The sequence below is a fragment of the Triticum urartu genome, chromosome 3A (assembly GCF_056163025.1).
Source record: "Triticum urartu cultivar PI428250 chromosome 3A, HENAU_Tu73, whole genome shotgun sequence".
Lineage (NCBI taxonomy): Eukaryota > Viridiplantae > Streptophyta > Magnoliopsida > Poales > Poaceae > Triticum > Triticum urartu.
Window position 1 is genome coordinate 208794312 of NC_141875.1, and position 24287 is coordinate 208818598.

The 24287-nt window shown below is 48.4% G+C and overlaps 1 protein-coding gene across 1 annotated transcript; it reads left to right on the forward strand.

The window, feature by feature from the left end:
- Positions 1 to 804: 804 nt before the first annotated feature.
- On the forward strand, positions 805 to 23466 carry LOC147979226 (uncharacterized). Its single transcript, XM_087515090.1, has 2 exons — positions 805 to 1757; positions 23196 to 23466. The coding sequence occupies exons 1-2, from the start codon at positions 805 to 807 to the stop codon at positions 23464 to 23466; spliced, it is 1224 nt and encodes a 407-aa protein (XP_087371216.1).
- The last annotated feature ends 821 nt before the right edge of the window (positions 23467 to 24287 follow it).

Below are 24287 nucleotides of genomic sequence, written 5' to 3' on the forward strand. Positions count from 1 at the left end.
AACCGATGTAGGAAGGGCAAAAGAGGGCTGTTTCAGATACCTAAAGGATAGGATATGGAAGCATGTTCAAGGGTGGATGGCCAAATGCTTGTCGGCGGGGGGGGGGGGGGGGAGGAAGTTCTTATCAAATCCGTGGCACAAGCAATTCCGACGTACTCCATGGCTTGTTTCAAACTCCCACGAGGTCTATGTGAGCATATAAACGGATTAATCCAGAAGTTTTGGTGGGGAAGTAAGAAGGGAGAACGCAAAACAGCATGGGTGTCGTGGAAAACTATGACTTTGCCCAAATTTATGGGAGGTTTGGGGTTTAGGGATATTGAGCTTTTCAACCTAGCGCTCTTAGCTCGCCAAGCATGGAGAATAATACAAGAACCTGGGTCGTTGAGTGCCCGTGTGTTAAAATCCAGATACTTCCCCAACTGTCATCTTTTAGACGCCACCCTAGGTACATCCCCATCACAGGTTTGGCGCTCGTTACTGGAAGGAAGAGATACCCTTTCGCTTGGCCTTATCAAGCGGATAGGAACGGGCGAAACCACGCATATATGGTCTGAAAACTGGTTACCGAGGAATTATAACCTGAGACCAATCTGTGCACGGTCTGATAACCCACCTCAGCAAGTATCGGAGTTGATAAATCCGGCCACCAGAACCTGGGATAGACAAGTGTTGCAGGAAAATTTTATTGCGCCTGATGTGGAAGTAATTCTGAACATACCAATAAGCACAAGAGTTCAGGAAGATTTTTATGAGTGGCATTATAAGAAGAGAGGGATCTTCTCTGTGAGTTCGGCGTACAAGATGCTATCTGCTGTGAAGAAGCAACGAGAAGATTGGCTAGAGCATAGACCGAGCACATCTGACACACAAGCAACGAAGAAACCATGGTCGTCGCTCTGGAATGTCAAGATCCCGTCAAAAGTCCGTATTTTTGTATGGAGGCTGGCACATACATCGATCCCGACGGGCGCGCTGAAGCATGAGAGGAAGATGGCAGTCTCGCCCGTGTGCTCTATACGCAATGATGCTCTTGATACGTGGCAACACTCCCTCATGAATTGCCGGATGGCGAGATGTGTTTGGGCGTTAGGGGATGAAGGAACTTTGGAGCATGTTATATCAAACCAAACGGACGATGCAAAGATGTGGATCTTCTGGTTGTTTGATACAATGAAGGAGGAAGAGCTGGCGCGTGTACTGATTACCATGTGGGCTATATGGTGGGCGCGGCGGCGTGCCATTCATGACAATCAATTCCAGAGTCCACTAACCACTATGGGTTTCATCAATAACTATCTGGAAGAGCTTCAGATTGCATCGAACAAGAAGTCAGTAACCAGCGCGCCCCAGGCGATGAAACAACGACAACGAAGATGGATACCTACTACAGATGGTTCAGCTAAAATAAATGTAGATGGAGGCCTGTCAACTTTGGGAGAGAAAGGGGTGGCAGCAGCTATATGCAGAGATGGTGCGGGTGCTTTCTTGGGTGCTTTAGCAGTGGTAATGGCTGGATTGACGGACCCAACGACCTTGGAAGCCCTAGCCTGCAGCGAAGCACTCGCATTAGCTGAAGATCTGAACCTCCGTAACCTGACCATCGCGTCGGACTGCTATGAAGTGGTCAGAGACATCAAGAATGAAGCTTTCCCATCCTATGCGGCGATTCTGAGAGAGATAAAGCACACTAGTCTTAATTTTGATTCTGTTAGCTTTTGTTTTGAGTTTAGAGAGTCCAACTTTGAAGCTCACTCGTTAGCGAAGGGAGCCTCAACTCTGTCAGTTGGACGCCATGTGTGGCTGGGTGTTACGCCTGATATTGCTTGTATCCCAAACTTTATGAGCTTTGAATAAAATCCCAGTTACCCCTAAAAAACTTGAAATGAAAGAAATGTTTAGAAGGAAAGAGAGTGGACCGGATCCCAAGTAAACATGTGTCTCAGATTGCCACCTCTAGTGAGTAAGGCAATAGCCATGCTTTTCCCTATATATATAGGGGTATAGATATAGATATGTGATGCGAAAGCCACCCATCATCTCCAATTATAATAGTGTGTCCATGCAAGGATGCGACGTGGCCAAATGATGTCTTCCATCGGTATCTCAAATTCAAATCAGTCTGACCTTGTTCAATGTGTATACATTACAACATGCTCGTTTCCAAACCACACAGCACAGATCTCCGTTATATTCATGCATGCATGGGTTTCAAACATCAGGATCTCTTATTCAAATATTTGAATTCAACTTTACATTGATTATGACCTCACCTATTCTTTTACACCCACACAGTAGTCCTCTTTTTATAATTGTATCACTAACTTTCTCTCGTGCATGCATGCACACACACTACCAGTCGGCATTATCCATCGCACACATGCAATCTTTTTCTTCAGGTCGGTCTCCCATGAAGGTACACACCCACACACATCCCCCTCTCCATCATATCGGGCATTCTTTATCTCTCACCCGTGCATGCGCAACGATCGATGTTCCTCTATGTATGTGTGTATATAGCTACGTCTTTCATAGTTTTCCACACAAACCGATCAATCAATATATCCAGTGAGGTCTCACCCTCTTTCCCACATCCACATCGATCAATCTATACCTCTCTATATAGGATTAACCTGTACAGCTAATACACCCACATTAATTATATATCCAACGTCCCCCTCTCATCATCCATGCCTTCCGCTTTATCTCTCAGACGCGTGCACAATGGCGAAGACATGGGGCAGTAAGGGCCCTGCCCCCTCCCCCCTAACATCACTATATATCAAGGCTAATAAGAATGTGATCATTAGACAATTGCTGCTAAAAATGGTTTAAGTTCATGAATTGACCCTCCTCGTAAAGGATTAGCAATGCTTGGCCCCTAGCTCATTTATTTTTCATGGCTCCGCCACTGCGCGCAACAACGCATGTGTTAGCCCCCTCTCTCTAAATATCGATCTCGCACTTGTGCATTCCTTCATAGTCTCCCTCCACTCGGCCCCTCACACCATCTTCTAGCCCCCACCGGATTTTGCCACATGTACAATCTAGCAGACTCCATGGTTGAACTTAAGCATAATGCACAAACCTCAAAACAACAGTGGTTCTCTTTTGTTCTAGAATCTTCCGTATCATAACTGCCCAAACTTTTTTTCTAGTTGAATTGCCATTATTTGTTTTTACTTTATGCTTTACAACGCACAATTCCATGAATCATAAAATAGATTAAGGGCTTCTTTGATTCAAAGGATTCTCAAAGGAATTTTGGAGGATTCTAATCATTAGGAATTTTTCCTATCTTGGTTGTTTGATTTGTAGGATTGTAAACCATAGGAATTTTTCCATATGATTCATTTGCACTAGATTTCATAGGAAACATCCCATCCACTCAAACCTCTTTGAAAGAATTCTGCGTTTTTTCTATGCACAGTCAAACACTCGTACAATCCTATAGGATTCAAGACGACATTCCACTATAATCCCATGTTTTTCCTATTCCCGTGTTCTTAGCTTTTTTTATAAAAACTAATTGATTCTGAATGAGATGAACTATAAGAATTAAACGAAAGGCTACATCAGGCATATATGACTCAGAGCTTACATGCTATAGTGTGGTATTTATTCATAATTTGGTTGCAAAATCTGATGCATGCAATGCACGTGTACCTTACTAGTACTTCGAGTATGTGCAAAACACGTAAATTAGAATACCAATGACACGCTACACAGTGTCTCTCTTACAGTTCATGAAGCCACGTGGCACATGTGGAGGCGTTGTCGCGACCTCCTTGCGTGGATTGATCACAGTGGCGTGCTGCTGGTTCCAGAGGAATGTACTCGTCCTCCCTGAGCCATACTGGCGGTACATGCACGAAGCGAAGATGTGCACGCACGCCACGCATGCACTCATTCCCTCGCACGCACACGCGGGTACACGGGTTGACGCAATTTTGTACCAAGATCCACCCCATGTGATAATTTGACGCGTGTAAAGTCGTTCACTTCATTGATGGTCAATTAATACAGCGCATGCAAATTGAGTGGACGTGAGGGCGGAAGAAAGACATTATTACTCCACTGCGCGCATGCGAGTAGTTAAATCGTGGGTTGCTAGTAGTACTTCCATTGGTCTCCTTCGTATTTTGTGCCAATTTTTGACAGTAATATAATATTTACGCATTTGAGCAGTGTAGAACTTGAAATTTATGTTCCGCTAAACTCATCGGGAGCCGTTTCGGGCCTCGAAATCAAAACCATCAATTAATTTTTACCTTGTTCCCATCACATTCGAAAGCCTGCTCACACCTACTAGTACGTACCAAACCTGAACGTGTTCCCACTATGCAGGTATTAGTACTAGTGCCAGTACTTTGGTTATAAAAAGGGGAACTACCTAACCGAAAATTACTCTACCTTTCCTCCTCATAAGTGCTTCTTCTTCGTCCATCGTTGCCATGGCCGGTGAGCAGAGCTCTAGGTCGAGAACTACTCGTAACAAGGGAGCGGCAACCAAGGCTGTGGAAAAAAAGATAGGGCTCGCCGCCATGCAAAGACCTCAAAAGATCTCTCACGGGCAGGCGATGGCTCCCAGGAGCGCCCGAGCCGCGGAGGCGAACATGCCGAGCCGACGGAGCTGGAGTCGTAATCCCTCGACGGCATGCCCGATCAGCTCAATAAGCACCTCAATAAGCAGAAGGAGTTCATCCAAGGCTTGATGGAGTTGCTGAAGGAGAGCCTCGACGACATGCCCGCTGAGCTCAATCAGCAGGGGGAGTTGACCGCCGGCTTGGTGATGCTGCTGAAGAAGAGCATTGCCTCGGAGAAGAAGGCGACCGGTGAAATCCTGCGACTTCAGGAGGACAAGGCGAAGCTCTGCCACGAGATCGACCTGTTGAAGGAGAAGAATGCCGACTGGAAGAAGCTGCATGAGAATAGTAGTTCCTCGATGAAGATGATGTAGGCCCTCGTCATGGAACAGCAGGAGGAGTTGGCGAAGCTCTGCATCGAGCACCCGGCTGCTGTCAAGGTACGTAATGCGGCCGTGGAACAGATGATGAAGGCTCGTGTCGAGAAATCCCGCGTCATGGACAGAATGAAGAAGATGGCGGAGGAGACGCGCAAGGAGATGGAGGTCGTGGAGGAGATGAAGAAGCAGTTACGACTTCGCCACGAATTAGATCATTTGGGGTGATAATCTTCCTTCTTCTTTTGCTCCTATGTTTCATCTTTTTCTTCGGGTGTTTCGCCGCACGTGTCACGTTCTCTGCGAGGCATGAATAGAACAATGTTTTTTTTGAGGGAATGAATAGAGCAATGCTAACAATGAGATGACCAGCAAATTAGATCATTTTTATCGCCATATGGCACTGGGCTACCGTGTTTCATGCTCCTCTGTCGTAGTACTACTCCAGTGGAAAACTTGAGTATACCGCACGGTTCTTTGCTCCTCCTCGATCAAGTCGTCGGCGCATTTATACGAGCAGTCAAATCACAAGGCCCCACCTTCTAGCAGTAATGAGCCGTCAAATCACAAAGGCCCTCGCCTCTAGTGAAACCGACCAAGCTAGACTGCCCCGCCCTCTAGCCTTTTAAAAAATGTATACTTTTATACAGCAGTAGTATCGATGGATTGCGCCATGGAGCAAAACTTGAAATTAAAAAAAGGTGGTACATATAGAGAGCGCTCGTCGCCAAATTATGCATATAGTACTATTAAAAAGGCTAGTCACAATAATGGTGTCCAGCACAACCCACCCCTCAGATAAAACTAAGAGGGTGCTTGGATACGTTTTAGTCCCATGACTAAAAGTAGTGGGACTAAAACATGCTAGCCTCACCCATGCTTGGATCCAAATACTAAAAAGGCTAAAATCAAGTTAATGAGCATTTATTATCCTCCAAACCCTCCAATCCAGAACTCGCCTATGTTAAAGGAGAGGAGTTAAATGAGTAGAGAGAGGACTAATCCACATTTTCGTAGGGGTACGCCTGACTAAAAAAATTTAGTCTCAAGACTAGTTTTAGCCCCTCTTTAGTCAGGGGTGCTTGGAACTTTAGCCTCTTAAAGAGACTATTTTTAGTCAGACTAAAATAAGTCCCTTGGATCCAAGCACCCTCTAAGCATCCTGGAATTCTTTGACAAAACTAAGCACCCTGAAATTCTTTGACAACTAAACTGCTGGCTATATGATGTTGGCCATATATATTGTACGTATATAATGTGAAGAAACGAGTGGTAGTACTATACCAACTAAAAGATGAAATGTAAGAAATACTAGTATGTACGTACTGAAGAGTTAAAGTAACGAGAAGAAACATAACATAGTTCTGCTGGGGGCTCAGCACAACACACCCCTCAAATTAAATTAAGCACACCTAAAATTAAACTTTGCAACTATTCTGGTTGACACTGCATTAGAACCACCATGAGCAACGACACTGCCACCTTACTCAGAGTCCTCGTCCACGTCCTCGACTTCGTCCTTGTCCCTCTTCCTCTTGGCCGATACTTCTTTGCTTGAACCGCACACTTGGCTGTTGCTCTTCATCCAACCCTTGTACTCCCTCCGTTCCAAAATAGATGACTCAACTTTGTACTAACTTTAGTACAAAGTTGGGTCATCTATTTTGGAACGGAGGGAGTAGATATTGAAGCAAAGGTAGCCATCCATTGCAGCATAGTGGATGTGGTCTATATCTAGTACATTCCGCTGCCATGTATGACGATGAAACATGTACGGAGGTTTTTCCAGTTTACCGTACGAAGCATGAACCATGGCTCCTGCCAGGGTCAGCATTGAAGGCTGACGAGAGGACACCAGCCGATTCTTCTGGAGGTCGAAGGGGTTGCCTACAACGAGACCTATCCGACACAGGACATCCCTGTCGTTCTTAAAGTCTAAAATAACGAATTTCACTGTTTTGTCCTTGAGGAAGTTCTTAAAATCCTGGCACTCAACGTCGGCATGGCATATGTGGTAGACCAAGCAAACGTTATGTACGCAAACCTGGATCACGGCGGCTTCTTCCTCTCTTCGTCCTTTAGATCCTTCTCTGGTCCCAGGGCTGTGGTGTACTCAACATCTAGCCCAGTGACCCACTCATCATCTGAGTTTTCGAACATGCGTCTCAAGCGAGAAAGGCATCCTTTCACCGTTGCGGAAGAACGGGTGTAGATGGCGTCGAACTCATCGCCGGTGATGGTTCTAACCTTGTACTCACCGCCGATCGTGGAGATTTGGGACACCATGGATTTGGGAGGAGGGTTAGGATTAGTGGAACTGCCATAATGTGAATGGACGGGACGACTAGGAGCGAACCACCGTAGTGTTGAAGGACGTGCGGGGACGAGTAGGAGCGAACTGCCAGCGTGCGAACGGCAGGGTAGTGGCTTTCCATTCTCCCATGATACCGGCTTCCGAGAGCCCTTGGATCTGAGATCGAACGGTAGCATGGCGTGATTCTAGACCTGTCGGATTTCAGGTTCCGGCAGACCCTTGAGGTTCGAACACTGGGGTGCACGCAGAGATCTCTCCTCTACCGATCTACGTCCGATCCTATCGTGCGAACTAAGATGAAGATGATGTACAACACAAGAGACACGAGGTTTATACTGGTTCAGGCCACCGTTGTGGTGTAATACCCTACTTCAGTGTGTGGTGTGGTGGATTGCCTCTGGGGCTGATGATGGACAGTACAAGGGAAGAACAGCCTCGCGAGGGGTGTTCTTGAGCTGGTGCGGTGTGTTCTACTTAGTCTCTACTGGGTTTTCTCCTCTCTCTACTGGGTTTTTTCCTCCCTCTCTCTACTGGGTTTTTTCCTCTCTTTTCCCTTTGTGGAGGCTAGCTCTATTTATAGAGGCCCTGGGCCTCTCCCCGAATAATTGAGCGGGAAGGGCGCCAACAATTGACCATTTTGAAGGGGAACATCTAGTACAAGTTATCCTGACCAAAGGTGGTCTTCGGCTGCCAAAAGCACTGGTGATGACGCCGTCTTGGGCTCCACGGTGACCTCCGTCCGGCCGTTCGGCTAGTCTTGGTCTCGTTGCACCGGAATGGTAACCTTTGCCTGATACCTTGGCCTGTGCTTGCCCCCTTTGCACCAAAGGGGAAACAAGGACCCTGCGCAGGCCGGCGCCCGCCTGGCCTTGATCGTCATGGCTTGTGTCATGGGATCCTCGCGAGGTACCCTTGCATTGATCTCTCCGCCTCCTCGCGAGCTTGCCTGATGAGGCCGCTCTTGAGGAAGCTTCCTGTCGTCCGCCCCGCGAGGCTTGGCCCCCCGCGAGGGTCTTGAGCTTGGGCTGATGAAGATGGGCCACGCTGGGCCCCCACCTGAGCCACGCCGCAGGCCACAGGCAGGCAAGTCTGGGGACCCCCATTCCCAGAACGCCGACAAGAACTATGGGTGAATATCCTATCCTCGAGGGTTATTCTGCAAATTTTCAGCAACTTAGCATGCGACCGTTTGATCTCAGATCCAAGGGCTGCCGCAGCCCGTATCATGGTCGCGCCTACCACGACCGTCGCGTCACTCGCGCGGTTGCACCCTTGGAGATTTAAGATGGTGCATTAGGCTATCTGATGTTGGCATGTCATACATAATCATCACTTAGTCACTCATACTACAACAAGGTTGGCTATAAGGTTGGCTATAAGTGTATTTTTTTACTCCTCTCTATCTCTTTCTTCGTACTCCCTCCGTCCCATAATATAAGAATGTTTTTGACACTAGTGTAGTGCCAAAAACGTTCTTATATTATGGGACATAGGGAGTACTAGTATTTATTGCATTTGCCAAGGAGTGACCTCTTCCAATGAAATGGTGTTACTAAGTTTGCTTCATGTAATTAGCTATAGACTCAAAATTGTCTTTTCACCTAGGTACATGCGCTTAGCACCATTTCTTCCTTGGGTCACCAAACTAGTCTCTCTCTTCTTGATTAACTTGCCACATCAGACTTTATGCATATGTGGCAAGCTTAAGCACCTGTAGGAGCAAGTAAAAGTAAGTACAATAGTGCGCTTTACATGGCATTTTTGCATATGTGGTGGAAAGAGAGGCAAGGAAAAAGTGGAGAAGTGGGCTCTCGTGCAAGAGCCAGCCTCTACTACATGGTGGAGCATTGGGAGAGGCACCTGTATGGAGGTGGTCAGGAATCGGGAGACTGACGCCGGTTGTAGCGCCGCAGTTAAAATGATAATGACAAGTCAAATCACGGGGCCCCACCTGTCCAACAGTAACTCGCTGTCAAATCACACAGCCCTACATTTGTAGCAGCCTACTCCCTCGTCTTCTCGTGTCTCTGTCGAACCGACTAGGCAGAACTGCCCCGCCGCCTACCGCGCAGGAAAAGCCCCGCCCTCGACTTTTAAATAGTATACAGTATACTAATTTTGTATCCATGGATTGCGCCCGCGCCATGGAGCAAAGCGTCTAGAAAACGGAGGAGAGACGGTGGTCTTGCAATAGAGAAGAGGGAGAGGCGAGACGGTGGTTTTGGAATGGAGATGATGGAGAGGAGAGGAGGTAGTTTTGCAATGGAGAAGATCAGAAGAGGGAGAGACGAGACGGTGGTTATGGAATGGAGATGATTGAGAGGAGAGGAGGTGGTTTTGCAATGGAGAAGAGGGAGAGGAGCGTGCGGCAGCGATTTAGGATTGGACGAGAGGGCCGGCGCGCTGTGACTGGATCAAAATCAAAATCAATTTACCCTTCAATTAAGAAAGCGAGCCCACATTAACTAGTCTCCCTTTTATTCTGGGTCATAATTGACCATGATTTTTGCACATAAAATATATGTTATACGTTGCAAAAATAATATAATTTGAAAGTACATTCAGATACGAACCAAATGATACAATTTTTGGTGACATGCATTCACATTTTGCTTGTCAAATACAACACGTGGTCAAATTTTGACCCAAAATACGCAAAACAACAAAAAAATACTTCCAAGACCACCGCCGCTCCTCTCCTGTTCCAATCTAAGTGCAGCGCCGCTCCTCTCCTCTTCCATTTCAAAACCACTGCCCCTCCTCTCCTGTTCCAGTCCAAAACCAGTGTCGCTCCTCTCCCGTTCTAATCCAAAAGTAGTGCTGCTCCTCTCCTCTTCCATTCAAAACCACCGCCGGAGAGTGAAGGTGCTATGGAGAAGTAGATCGATGGAGGAGTACAACCGATACATGAGGATCGCAGATGGCGACCCTGTGAAGCTAGCTAGGATGTTGGAGATACAGTCTTGGTTTGACAACAAGGACCACCTAGCAGCGACGGCGACATCCATGGCCAAATATCTGCAACAGAGCGAAAAGGCGGCGATACTCCCGGAGGGAGTCGCGCTGGAGTACATAGAGCTGCTCCTCTGGGCCATGGAGCAAACGGATTCACCGAATCCGATTGTGAGGCAGCGGTGGTGGGAGTATAGATCCCAGATGGAGCATCCACCAGAGATTGAAGGATCGAGCATCTACAGGGTGCCGTTTGTGAGGGTGTCCTGCCAGAGTGAGCCGGTGGAGTCTTCATCGACCGAACCCAACTGCAAGAGGAGAAAAGCAGTTGGCCCGACGACGCTTCCCCGCCATCGTCTCCCTCGCCGTTCACATCGTCTCACGGGGCGGCTGTCTGCCGTTGAGGAATAGGAGGGGGCTGCCCCCCCAGCCCAATAGTCGGGCAGGTTGTGAATTGTCAGGAGGAGCTTAGGGTTGTCAATATTTGCAGGTTGTGAATTGTGTTTTGTGTTGTGTATTTTGAGAGTACTTTCAGATATGAATGTCTTTTGAATTTCAGATTTGCAGTATTGAGCATATGAAGTATTTTATGAATTCTAGATATCTATTTTTAGCACTTAAAAAATGTAGTTTCATAGGAGTATAAAAGTGCAGACAATGTGATTCTCAGAGAAGAAACTGCAAGTTTCAGTTTTAGATAAGAAACTTCAACTTTCAGAGGCAGAGCATTTATATTAACACGGCCTTTTCAAACAGGGTTAACATCATGTTGGAAGTTTTATTCATGGTCGAAAATGGAACTACCAGCCAGTTAACATCATGCTGATCAACATTCATGCATAATGGATGGGAGGTCCATAGGCCTGTTTGTATTTTCTTAGGGCCATCATGTATCGACCGGCCTATGGACCTCCCATTCGAGGTTTTATTTTTGGCAGCCCAATTTATGTATTTTTTTTGAAGAAAACGCAAAGGTCTGTTCTATTTTTCTATATAAGAATAGGAACGCCAGGTCCAACTTATGTTTCCCTTCTAACTATATTATATATATTTAAATTATTTTATATGTTGACTGTTTAGTTCACATAATTGGCAAATAGATGACCGCTCTCGCAATCCCCTTCGCCGCCGCCACCACCTCCACCCTCGCCGCCGCCCCCGCCACTACCTCCACCCTCGCCGCCGCCATAGATCTCGCCGCCACCCCCCGCCTCCTGACTCCGGGCGTGCCTGCCCCCCTCAGCAAGTCTGCTCGCGCGCTGCATGGAGTCGCCGGCCATATGCATGGGGGAATGGATGGAAGATAGGCAGATGTACAAGATGCATCTCCCACATGTCTACAAAGCCTTCCCACGGATGCTCCAGCCGCTCAACTCCGTCGCGCCGGCGGTGCTGCGGGAGACTCGAGGGAGGAGATGGAGGGAGCGGGCGATGCGGATCCGCGACGATGCTCTCTCTTGGACCCAGTGCACACGCGAATGGAGGGAAGCAGAGGAGGAAGCTGCGAGGGAGGAAGCCGAGGAGGGACCGAATCCGTTCTCTCACTCGCGCAGGTATGCTTGGATGTGCAAGGATCATGTGGATTGGGAGCTGCTGAATCTAGCCCTGCGGATCTACTTCGAAGGAGATTTCTCGGAGAAGCACAGGATGCCCCACCCCAGGGAGCCGCCGATTGCGTTCGTTCGATGGGCGAAAGGAGAAGTGAATTCAGGAGATACACGCCGTGCTGCGAGATGGGAATGCTTGAGTGGACTCATGCCCACCAGCACGCCACCGGAGTCGGAGCAGGTGGATCCCCTACCTTACCTCTCCCCCAAACCTGCAGAAAATTGAAATTAGGCTTGCAATCTACTTCAATTGAGCTATCTGGTGGTTATTTCTTCTTCCTGAGAGACAACATCTGGCTGGAGGATGAGAAGGAACTGGGAACTCCGATGAATTTCCCCTATCACAATGGGGGGAGCGCCGGTTGGGCAGTGGTACAGCCCACCTCCACCCCAAATGGGGGCACAATCTGGGCAGGCTCCTGTAATTGCCCAAGATCGATCTGCTGGTGGTTCTAACTCTCAGATCAGTGGGAAATCTCAAGGCAAGAATCAGCAAAAGAAGAGACAGGACATCCAGAAAACTGCTCCTGCCCCTGCTTCGGGCCTTATGGCATACTCTGAGGTGATCTGCTACAACTGTGGGGAACTAGGGCATCATTTGGATAAATGTGTCAAGCCCAAGAGTTGTTTTATCTGCAAAATGGTTACCATAAAGTTGAGAATTGCCCTGTCAGAAGGAAAACCCACAGTTCTGCTAGATATGTTGGAAGTGCTGCTCCAGGATTAGGGTTCTACCACATAGACCCACCTGATGAAAATGCTCAGTATCATGGCTCCTTGAAGAATGTGGGGATTGTTCTGGTAGAAGCTGGTGAAGTGACCAAGCAGGAACTTGCCACTGAGTTTGCAGACATTTAAGGGAAAACTTTGTTTTTGCCACTCTAGTGTTTGCCCATTTTGCTTATGCCATTCTAGAATTTGATATCTCACTTTTGCCACTCTTAACTTTTGACAATACATCACAAATGCCATTTAGTGGCAAAAACGACAATTTTTCATTTCACTTTTGCCACTCTTAGGTTTTGCAATGTATCACAATTGCCACTCTGAAAATTTTGCTTTTGCCACTGAATGTCAAAATTGATATATTGTCAAAAGCTAAGAGTGGCAAAAGTGAAATGTTAAATTCTAGAGTGGCATAAGCAAAATGGGAAAAAGCTAGAGTGGCAAAAACAAAGTTTTCCCTTTACAAAACCAACTGGCCTTGGCCAATCAATGCCCTAGATGAGTGGACATTCTTGGTCAAATTCCCTCCTGAAATAGATGTAGTTCAAGTTGCTGGATACCCTGTTTTGGTCTCAAAAAAGACAATGTTGTAGTCAATGTTGAAGTATGGAAAGGCAGGATTGAGGCTGAAGAGGACCTCCAGGAAACTTGGATCAAGATCAGGAAATTGAACCCCCAAGTGGTGTGACTGGACTATGCTGGATCAAATCACTTCCACTTTGGGGGTCTTACTAGATGTCGATTGGCAGCATAATTTCAAGTCATTCTATGAAACTATTAGGGTCAAAATCTTATGTAAAGATCCCTCCAAAATCCCTGCTGAAAGGCTTTTTGGAGTTGGGAACAAAATCTACATGCTATTCATTGGGGTGGAGTCCTTAACCCCCATTGAAACTGGCACCTCCACCAACCTCTCTGCTGGTACATATGTCTCTGCAGCTGAAACTGGTACCAATCTTACTGAAGATGCTGAATCCAACAGGAGCTCTAGATCTGAATCAGATAAAGGGCCTGCTGCCAATTCTGGGGCCCCTAACATCAGAGGACAGTTGAGGGAGTCCTGGATTAGGGGGTGCCCGGATGGCCGGACTATACCTTCGGCCGTACTCCTGGACTATGAAGATACAAGATTGAAGACTTCGTCCCGTGTCCGGAAGGGACTTTCCTTGGCATGGGAGGCAAGCTTGGCGATACGGATATGTAGATCTCCTACCATTGTAACCAACTCTGTGTAACCCTAGCCCTCTTCGGTGTCTATATAAACCGGAGAGTTTTAGTCCGTAGGACGAACAACAATCATACCATAGGCTAGCTTCTAGGGTTTAGCCTCTCTGATCTCGTGGTAGATCTACTCTTGTACTACCCATATCATCAATATTAATCAAGCAGGACGTAGGGTTTTACCTCCATCAAGAGGGCCCGAAGCTGGGTAAAACTTCGTGTCCCCTGCCTCCTGTTACCATCCGACCTAGACGCACAGTTCGGGACCCCCTACCCGAGATCCGCCGGTTTTGACACCGACATTGGTGCTTTCATTGAGAGTTCCTCTGTGCCGTCACCATCAGGAAGGATGCCTCATCCCGTCTTTAAAGGCAGCACCGTTGCTAAGGGAGCTTTGGCTGTCGGCCAAACTCTCCGTCTAGGCGGTTTCCTTATGACCGCCTGTTCGGCTGCTGCGCCGACAATGACCTCTCGGGTCATCGAAAGCAATCTTCACGTCAGCTCGGAATTCGCCGAGCAGCTAGATCCAATGGAGCTCTCTTCCCTAAACGAGCTCTTGGATTGCATCACTGCCCTGGGAGTCGCTACGGATTACGACCAGATTGGGCCTAAACCCGATCTGAGAGAGATTAACTCTCCCCAGGTCACCCATCACGTTGCCGTGGTAGAGGGACAGTGCAGCGACCCTTCATCTATCTTAAGGACTAGCTATGTACGAATTCCCGATCCCTCCAAGCTGGATACCCGCGGAGGGGAGGATATCACTCAAGACCTGAACTTAAAGTCAGGCGACAGACTAGATTCATTGGGACGCATCCAAGAATCCCAACGCCCGAGTTCGGAAACTCCCTGGTCCCTGGTCTCAGATTGGGTGAGGTTTCAGATTTGATTCCACCCACCCACCCGTACATAAGCAATCTATCCCAAATTAGGCAAGAGCCCAAAGAAACAGTACATCATTACTGGGCCAGATTCCTCCTAGTTATGAACAGGATAAAGGACTGCCGCGAGGAAGACGCAATTTCATTCTTCTGCAATAATTGGACGGACAAGGGAATCCTCAACGCCATAAGTCGCCATGATATTACAGGCTTTGCTGACTTGGCGTCCATAGTACGAAAGTACTGTGCGATGGAAAGCGCCTGGAAAATCGAAACAAAATTTTGGGACAATCCGGCCTTGAATACAAACCCGGTCCGAAATAAAAGGGTGCATCATCGTCAGACACCCGGGTTCAGTACCAAAAAGAAAAAGCCCTCTACAGGGCATGGAACTATAATGGAAGGATGGCTTGATGGACCCTGTAAAATTCACAGTGCAGAGGGTGCCACACCAACTCACAGCCTTAGAGCATGTTGGATACTCCGGCAGGTGGCAAAAATTGGCGAAGATCTTCTAATTCTAGAAGCCACAGAAAGTCACCCCAGAGAAACCAGTACGGTATTAACAGTCTTCGAGACTTTCACATCAAATAATATGCGAAAAAGAACACTCCGCGGCCTTGCTGAAGTCTACCAAGTAGCAACAACAAACCCATGGAGTGACCGACTATTACTTTTAACGCCAGTGACGAACCTAAATTCCGAACAACCCGAGCACCAGCCGCATTGGTCCTCAGTCCAATAGTGGACGACTTTCGTCTTACCAAGGTACTCATGGATGGTGGCAACAGATTGAACCTCATTTATGAGGAAACCCTTCAAAAAATGGAAATAGACTGGAACTGCATTGAGCGAAGCAGCACAACCTTTAGAGGAATAATCCCCAGTCAGGAAGCGCGCTGTACAGGAAAAATCACACTAGATGTGGTGTTCGGCACGCAGGATAATTACAGGTCCGAAGAGGTCACGTTCCAGGTGGCCCCGTTCAGTAGCGGATATCACGCTCTGCTAGGGCGGGAAGCGTTTACAGTCTTCCAAGCAATACCCCATTACGGGTACATGAAGCTCAAGATGCCCGGGCCTAACGGAATCATCACTCTCGTTAGTGATCCGGACATAGCACTCCGCGCCGAAAAAAAGACAGCCGACTGGCCCTCGAGGCGCTATCCGAAGCCCTAGCGGCTGAGGAACTGACTGCGCTGCGCTCCACGGTGAATAGGGATGATGTGATACTCGATAAAAGATCCAAGTCCACCTCCTTTAAACCGGCGGACGAAATAGTCAAATTCCAGGTCCATCTAACGGACCTCAATAAAACAGCTTCCATCGGGGCACAGTTAAACCCTGATGTAGATGCCGCACTGCGAGAGTTCCTACGAGAGAACTGGGACATTTTCGCCTGGCACCCTTCAGACATGCCAGGAATCCCACGCAGGCTGGCCGAACATAGCTTAAATATCCTAAAAGGATTCAAGCCAGTCAAACAGGCTCTGCGGCGTTTTTCCGAACCTAAGAGACAGGCCATGGGAGAGGAACTAGCCAAGCTATTGGAGGCCGGATTCATCAAAGATATCAAACATCCGGACTGGCTAGCAAACCTGGTGATGGTACCAAAGAAGGACAAATCCTGGCGCCTGTGCGTTGATTTCAAAGACCTTAACAAGGCTTGCCCAAAGGATCCCTTACCTCTCCCCCGCATCGATCAAATTATCGATGCTACCGCAGGACACGATTCGTTGTGTTTCCTCGACGCATACTCTGGCAACCATCAAATAAAGATGGCAGAGTCAGACCAAGCCGCAACGGCATTCATCACACCATACGGCCCATTCTGCTTCAACACAATGCCCTTCGGACTCAAAAACACCGGCGCAACATATCAGCGCATGATTCAGACATGTCTGGCAAACCAGATCGGCAAAACAGTGGAGGCATACGTCGATGATGTGGTCGTTAAAACAAGACATGTCAAATCTCTAGTAGACAACTTGAGGCTAACATTCGATAACCTCCGAACATACGACATCAAGCTCAACCTGGAAAAATGCGTTTTCGGCGTTCCAGCCGGAAAGCTCTTGGGCTTCATTGTATCCGGTAGAGGAATCGAAGCAAATCCAGCCAAGATCCGAGCTCTGTCACAATTGGATATCCCGAAGGACCTCAAACAAATACAAAAATTAACCGGATGCGTGGCGGCTCTAAGCCGCTTTATCTCCCGCTTAGGAGAAAAGGCCCTACCCCTTTACCGCCTCCTTCGGCGCACCGAACACTTCGAGTGGACGGATGCAGCCACGGCCGGACTCGACGAAATAAAAGCCATCTTGGCAACAAACCCAGTCCTGGCCGCGCCAAACATTGGCGAACCAATGCTATTATACATTGCAGCAACCCATCAGGTCGTAAGCGCAGTGCTCGTCGTCGAACGAGAAACGGACGGATACAAATTCCCCCTTCAAAAGCCGGTCTATTATGTGTCCACTGTCCTTACTCCGTGCAAGTCACGGTACCCGCACTATCAAAAGATTGCGTACGCGGTGTTTATGGCATCCCGGAAGCTGCGACACTACTTTCAAGAGTGTTCAATAACAGTAGCCTCGGAAGTGTCACTTAACGATATTATAAATAACCGCGACGCGACGGGCCGGATTGCAAAATGGGCCATTGAGCTCCTCCCGTTTGACATAACTTACAAGCCACGGCGAGCTATCAAGTCGCAAGTTTTGGCTGACTTCGTCGTAGAATGGACGGAGGCTGAACTCCCTAAAGAGTATGGCACATATTCAAACTGGGTCATGCACTTCGACGGCTCCAAAATGTTGGCCGGTCTAGGGGCTGGCGTCGTTTTGACGTCCCCCACAGGAGACACAGTTCAATATGTACTCCAGATAATGTACACAGACTCCAACAACACAACCGAATATGAGGCCCTTTTACATGGTCTCCGGATGGCAGTATCCATGGGCATTCAACGCCCAGAGGTGCGCGGGGACTCGAACCTCGCAATATCCCAAATAAATGGAGACTTTGATGCCAAGGATCCAAAAATGGCAGCTTATCGCAACGCCGTCCTAAAAATGTCAGCTCAGTTCGAAGGGCTCGAATTTCACCATATAGCCCGGGAAAATAATCAGGCGGCAGATGTCCTGGCACGCATCGACGCAAAACACGATGTAGTCCCCCCAACATCTTCTTGGAAAGGCTGTTCAAGCCGCCCTTAGTATGGGAAGGGGAACCTGGCAATAGCAGCCGGGACCCAACCGCACTGCCCAACACCGAACACTCTGACACAATTGGAGGCTCTGCCAATGAAATAACACCCTCAGCCCACGTAATAATGGCTGTCATCGCCCCGTGGACAGAACCATTCCTCGCCTACCTTACCAGGCAGGAACTCCCTGAGGACCAAAATGAGGCACGCTGCATAGTGCGGCGATCTAAAGCCTATAAAGTCCATGAGGGAGAGCTTTATAAGAAAAGCACTACCGGAGTCCTTCAAAGGTGCATCTCCGAAGAGGAAGGGCGGAACCTCCTGGCTGAAATTCATGCCGGACTCGGCGGACATCATGCTGTATCTCGGTCCCTTGTAAGCAAGGCCTTCCGTACAGGCTTTTATTGGCCGACGGCCCGGGCAGACACCCAGGACTTAGTCCAACAATGCGTCGGTTGCCAGCTTTTTGCAAACCAAAGCCATATGCCACCCACTGCCCTCCAAACTATCCCCATCACTTGGCCCTTGAGTTCTGGGGGCTTGACATGGTTGGACCCCTTAAAGGCGGAACCCACAAGAAAAAATACTTACTGGTCATGGTGGATAAGTTCACCAAATGGATAGAAGCCAAGCCTGTTAAGACGGCCGAATCCGGACCCGTGATAGACTTTATATCCGGGGTTGTACACCATTACAGCATCCCCCACAGCATCATCACTAATAACGGCACGAACTTTACGGCCGATGAGGTAAAACTCTGGTGCAAAAACATGGGCATCAAGCTCGATTATGCTTCCGTCTATCACCCACAAACCAACGGCCAGGTCGAACGTGCAAATGGTCTTATCATGAGCGGCATCAAACCCAGATTAGTACGGTCCCTTAAGGAATCTAATACGCACTGGGTAGAGGAGCTCGACTCCGTACTCTGGGGGCTACGGACCACGCCGAATCGCACCACCGGATACACACCATTCTTCATGGTGTATGGCGCAGAGGCAGTTTTGCCCTGCGACATAATTCATGACTCACCTCGAGTGCGCATGTACGAAGAAAGAGAAGCCGAGCTCGATCGGCAGGACAGTTTGGACACCTTGGAGGAAGAGCGTGACGTGGCAAAAGCCCATTCCGCATTCTATCAACAGTAGGCTCGAAGATACCAAAGCAGAGAAGTACGGGCCAAAAATTACAACGTTGGCGAATTAGTTCTACGCCTGCCAGAGAAGAAAAAGGACAAACTCAAGCCCAAGTGGGAAGGTCCCTTCATAATCGACCAAGTCCTAACTGGTGGAGCGTACCGCCTGCGAGATGCATCGGATAACCGACTCGAGCCAAACCCATGGAATGCAGCCCGTCTACGAAGATTCTATGCCTAGCGCCGGACTCTGTGTTCGTCTCCTTCCTCTGTCCATTTTTTATACTTTCTGTCTTACATTTCTCTCCTTCTCCTCTCTCTCTTATAGCCTTTAAAGGCTCATAAAGTGACGCGCTATCCACGCTCATTAAACCTGGGGGATTCTTTAAACAGAAGCTTATTTATACGGGCTTCATGCCCAACACATGTGTCACACTTTCGCATGTACCTTTTATTCGCCATTATATGCATCGATATGACTTAAGTTTTGGCCAAGCTGGGTTGCGTGGCTCCTGTGCTTACCCCTACGTTCCCGATTGTTCGGCTAGGTGGTAAAGGGAGCACCTCTGCGATTGTTAGTGCCGGGTCAGCCGGATGTGTACCTCAGACTGGGTGAAGCCGAAAGCTAGCGTTCTTAAGGGAATATTCGGTTGGTGAACTAAAGATGATCTTTTCTTTCACTTATTTATCTATATGCCCCCAGATGTTTTTCCTGCGTCTCTTTTCGCAGAATGGACATGCACTTTAGGGCATGCCTCCCAGGGGAAGGAACGCCTAACAGAACTATTCTCCCTGGAGATGTTTCTTACTAACCTTGTAATATAACATAACTAGTTGGGCACTTGTCTGTTCAAGCACTAATGACCCCTATGCCTGGTCTCCATGCATACCCCGGTTCTTACATAATCGCGAGGGTATTCAAACACACTCTGGACCATCAGGTCCCGAGGTTCAAGCGAAAAGGTCGGCCATGACAAACGATCTACAATCCGGCTAGAAGGCATTACACATGTCAATTAAAATTACATAGCCAATCTGACTGATTGTATTCCTCTTCAACCCCATCTAACAGGCTATCTAGTTTACAGTCCTGTTGGGAATACTTTGCGGCCAACTCTACTTGGCCGTATACTAAGCTCACAGGGATCTCCTTCCCATCGGGCCCTACGGGTCCGACCTCGGCCATGTGGTTTGGGTTAGCCTTCGTGTACCGCGTCTTCACCATGGCCCAGGCCTCCCTGGCGCCTTGACGGCAGGCCGACATCTTCCATAATCGGAAGCGCCGCCGTGCTCCCTTCAGCATCTCTACAAGCTCTCCAAGGTCTTCGGGCATGGAGACGGACGGCCACAAGGCCTGGGCGACGCCTTGCATCACCTGCCGAACTCGCTCGTGCAGTTGGGAGAGCTCGGGAAGAAGGTCACCCGTAGAACCGAGCATTTCCTCTGCAGGACGACCTGTCAGCATACCTACAGACATTACTCTGTTAGTCGACTTCCTCGCTGAACTCTTTTTTTTCAAAGTTCGTTTAAGCACTTACTATATATGCCGCGTCGAAGCCGCTTATTCTCCTTCACGGAGTCCAACAGCTGGGCACGAACGTCCTTCAGTTCAACGCCTAGCTTGGTGTTGGCATCTTGAAGATCGTTCTTCTCTTGCCTCACCTTTGTCAGCACGCTCTCACCAGCCTTTAGCTGGCGTCGGAGTTGTCGCACTTCCGGATTTAATCCTGCGCCATCTGCAATTTCATTTGTCAGATTTGCACCCACGCCGCACTTCCCAAAATACTTATCTTTCGAAGCGTATATTACCAGAGGGGGTCTCCTTGGGCACCCCTGCCGCGGCTAGTGTGGCCTCAAGTTGGGCTTTGCACTCTTCCAGCTCCTGGGACAGTAGGGTATTCTTTTCTGTAAGAACCTGCATAACAGATGATCCTTAAATCAGTTATTCTAACTGTTTCAAGTCTCGGGGGCTACTGGTATACATATATAATTACCAAAATTTTCTTACTCATATGTCTTTCACATAGTGCTCCGTGGCTCTGTTTCAAAGTGCTGGGACTTCGGTCTCAGTTACCTGTGAGGCTGGGAGTAACCCTGGGTAATCGGCCGTAATGGCCACCAAGGCGTTGTCCTTGCTCAATTGATGAAATACCCCATCAATCAGCTCCACAGATAATACCGGATCCTCTTGAGAGGACGGGTCGAGGGACCTTCCTGGGTCCTCGGGTTGTGGAGGAGGGCTGTTTATTTCTTTAACAGCCTGGCGCAGTTCCTGCGTTGAAGTTGTTAGACTGAATATTTAACAATGGGAATATGAAACGGATGGGCAAGTAAAAGTGACCACATACCCAACTTGGGGGATTGTACATAGAAAATCCACCCTGTGGGTTGACGCGGAGAAATTCCTCCTCTTCTCCCTTGTACAAAGTGGACAAGATCTTTAGTAGAGCGACAGCTGAATCCGGCCCCTTACGGCCGTAGCGGGTGGCGTCGTCCTCCCCGTTGAAGTCCCACATGGGGTGGCCTCTATACTGAAGCGGCTGTACCCCCCGCATGATGCATTCGGCCATAACCCCGATCATGGTCAGTCCGGAATGGGCTAACAATCTTATCCGGCCCATCAGGTAAATGATGTCCCTGTCACTTTACCTCTGAGGGCTCCGTGGACGCCGGCTTAGGCGCTTCTTTAGGGGAGCACTATCGAACTCAGGGAGGCCGATCCGGACAGGATCCGGCAGCGGGACGTCCTCTATATAAAACCATTCCGAAGGCCAGTCTTCGGACACCTTCTTTGGGGTTCCGGATAGATATCCGGTCCCGGCGATGCGCCACACTTCGGCTCCGCCCACTTGATATATTGACCCCTCCTTAGAGCGGGGCACAAGGAATAATAGCCTTTTCCACAGTGCAAAATGAGCCTCGCAACCCAAAAACAGCTCGCAAAGGGCTACGAAGCCCGCGATATGCAATATGGAGGCAGGCGTGAGGTTATGCAGCTGGAGGCCATAGAACTCTAGAAGCCCCCGGAGAAACGGATGAATTGGAAATCCGAGCCCTCTTATTAAGTAAGGGGCAAGGCATACCCGCTCTTCTTTGGAGGGATTGGGGGCGCTCTCCGCTTGCTCTCCGCCATTATAGGTGGCAAGTCCGGCTCGAACCGGGACCATATAGGCCGGGGGGAGAAATCCCTTGGTCTGGAGCTTCACTAGCTCGCTGTGCGGGATGGAGCACCTCTTCCAATCTCCGGGCTGAGGGCTGGAAGGGTGAGAGGAGGAGTTGCGGCGGTTGGCCATGATAGAATGGACCTCTGTCGGATACGCTCCGATGAATACTCGCGGAAGGGAGAAGGTGTGGTTTGGATCTAAATCCTCGTCCCCTTAAATAGGCGGCTCATTCACACGGCTAGGGGTGTAAATATAAAAAACACCCTGACTTTTCGTATTCGTTTGACACGTGGAAAACGGCCATTGTTGGGCGTAGAAGCCAAGGAGCACTACATTTACTAGAAACCGGACACTATTCAACAGGTACACGGAATTTGGAGGAGAACCCGCCTTGCAATGCCAAAGACAATCTGCGCGCCGGACTCGTCGTCATTGAAGCCTGGTTCAGGGGCTACTGAGGGAGTCCTGGATTAGGGGGTGTTCGGATGGCCGAACTATACCTTCGGCCGGACTCCTGGACTATGAAGATACAAGATTGAAGACTTCATCCCGTGTCCGGAAGGGACTTTCCTTGGCGTGGAAGGCAAGCTTGGCGATACGGATATGTAGATCTCCTACCATTGTAACCGACTCTTTGTAACCCTAGCCCTCTCTGGTGTCTATATAAACCGGAGAGTTTTAGTCCGTAGGACGAACAACAATCATACCATAGGCTGGCTTCTAGGGTTTAGCCTCTCTGATCTCGTGGTAGATCTACTCTTGTACTACCCATATCATCATTATTAATCAAGCAGGACGTAGGGTTTTACCTCCATCAAGAGGGCCCGAAGCTGGGTAAAACTTCGTGTCCCCTGCCTCCTGTTACCATCCGACCTAGACGCATAGTTCGGGACCCCCTACCCGAGATCCGCTGGTTTTGACACCGACAACAGTCTTTTGGCCACAATCAGATGCTTGGAGAAACTACACCCACTTCAGTCCTCAAGACACACCTCCCTGATTCTCCATACACTCCTTAACTCAGCATCCAGGAAAAGATCTTGAATTCTGTGCTTGATGAAACTGATGGATTCAACCTCCTCAGGGAAATGGAGCTCCTGGAAGATGATGATCTGATGGAATTAGAAGGTTCTGTAGATCTACAAGAGGATCAAGAGGCACTTGTTGAAACAACTGAACTTCGAGACAATTTGGACTCAAAATACAACTCTAACTTCCCTGCCCTTCCTAAGGAGAAGAACCTTCCCAAATGGGGTCCTGTTCAGCCACCAGAACCAGTCCAGGGTAGCTGGTGACAAGAGAACCATTATTGAAAAGGCTCAACAGCTCAAAGAGGTTCAGAACCTGGAAGTGCAAAAAACCAAGGGTATGAAACACACTTCCTTCTCCAACTTTAATGATCCTTCCTTCAATGCCATTGCTGCTAAGATTGGTGTAGATGTTACTTCTCTTAATGATGGCATTGAATGCTCTTCCTTTATTTACCCTCACCAAAACAGATCTGAAGGCTCTGTTTGTGAGAATTTTTCTCCAGATGGTAGTTCTAGTTTAGACTGCCTTCGATAAAGTTGACCTTGATTTCCTTATGAAACTCCTGGAGCTTAGAGGTTTTGGGGGTAAATGGACTAGTTGGATCCAACAAGTTACTCATGGGGGGTCTGTTGGGGTCAAGTTAAATAACTATGAAAGTGATTTTTTCTTTGCTGGTAAAGGCCTTAGGCAAGGTGACCCCATCTCCCGGCTTTGTTTAATTTAGTAGTGGACATTCTTACTAAAATGCTGAGCAAAGCTGCTGATCATAATCTGATTGCAGGGCTCTGTCCTGAGGTCTGCCCTGGTGGCATCATCTGCCTTCAATATGCAGATGATAGCATCCTTTTCTTAGACAATGACTCCACACATGCTAGCAATCTGAAAACTGTTCTAACATGTTTTAAACAAGTCTCAGGCATGAGAATCAACTACTCTAAAAGTGAACTCATCCCTATCAACATGGATGACTAGGAGTTAGCTGGCTTCCTCTCTATTCTAGTCTGTAATAAAGGTAACTTCCCCATTAAGTACCTAGGTATCCCTCTCCACTATGATAAACTGAGGAGAGAGGATATCCAACCCC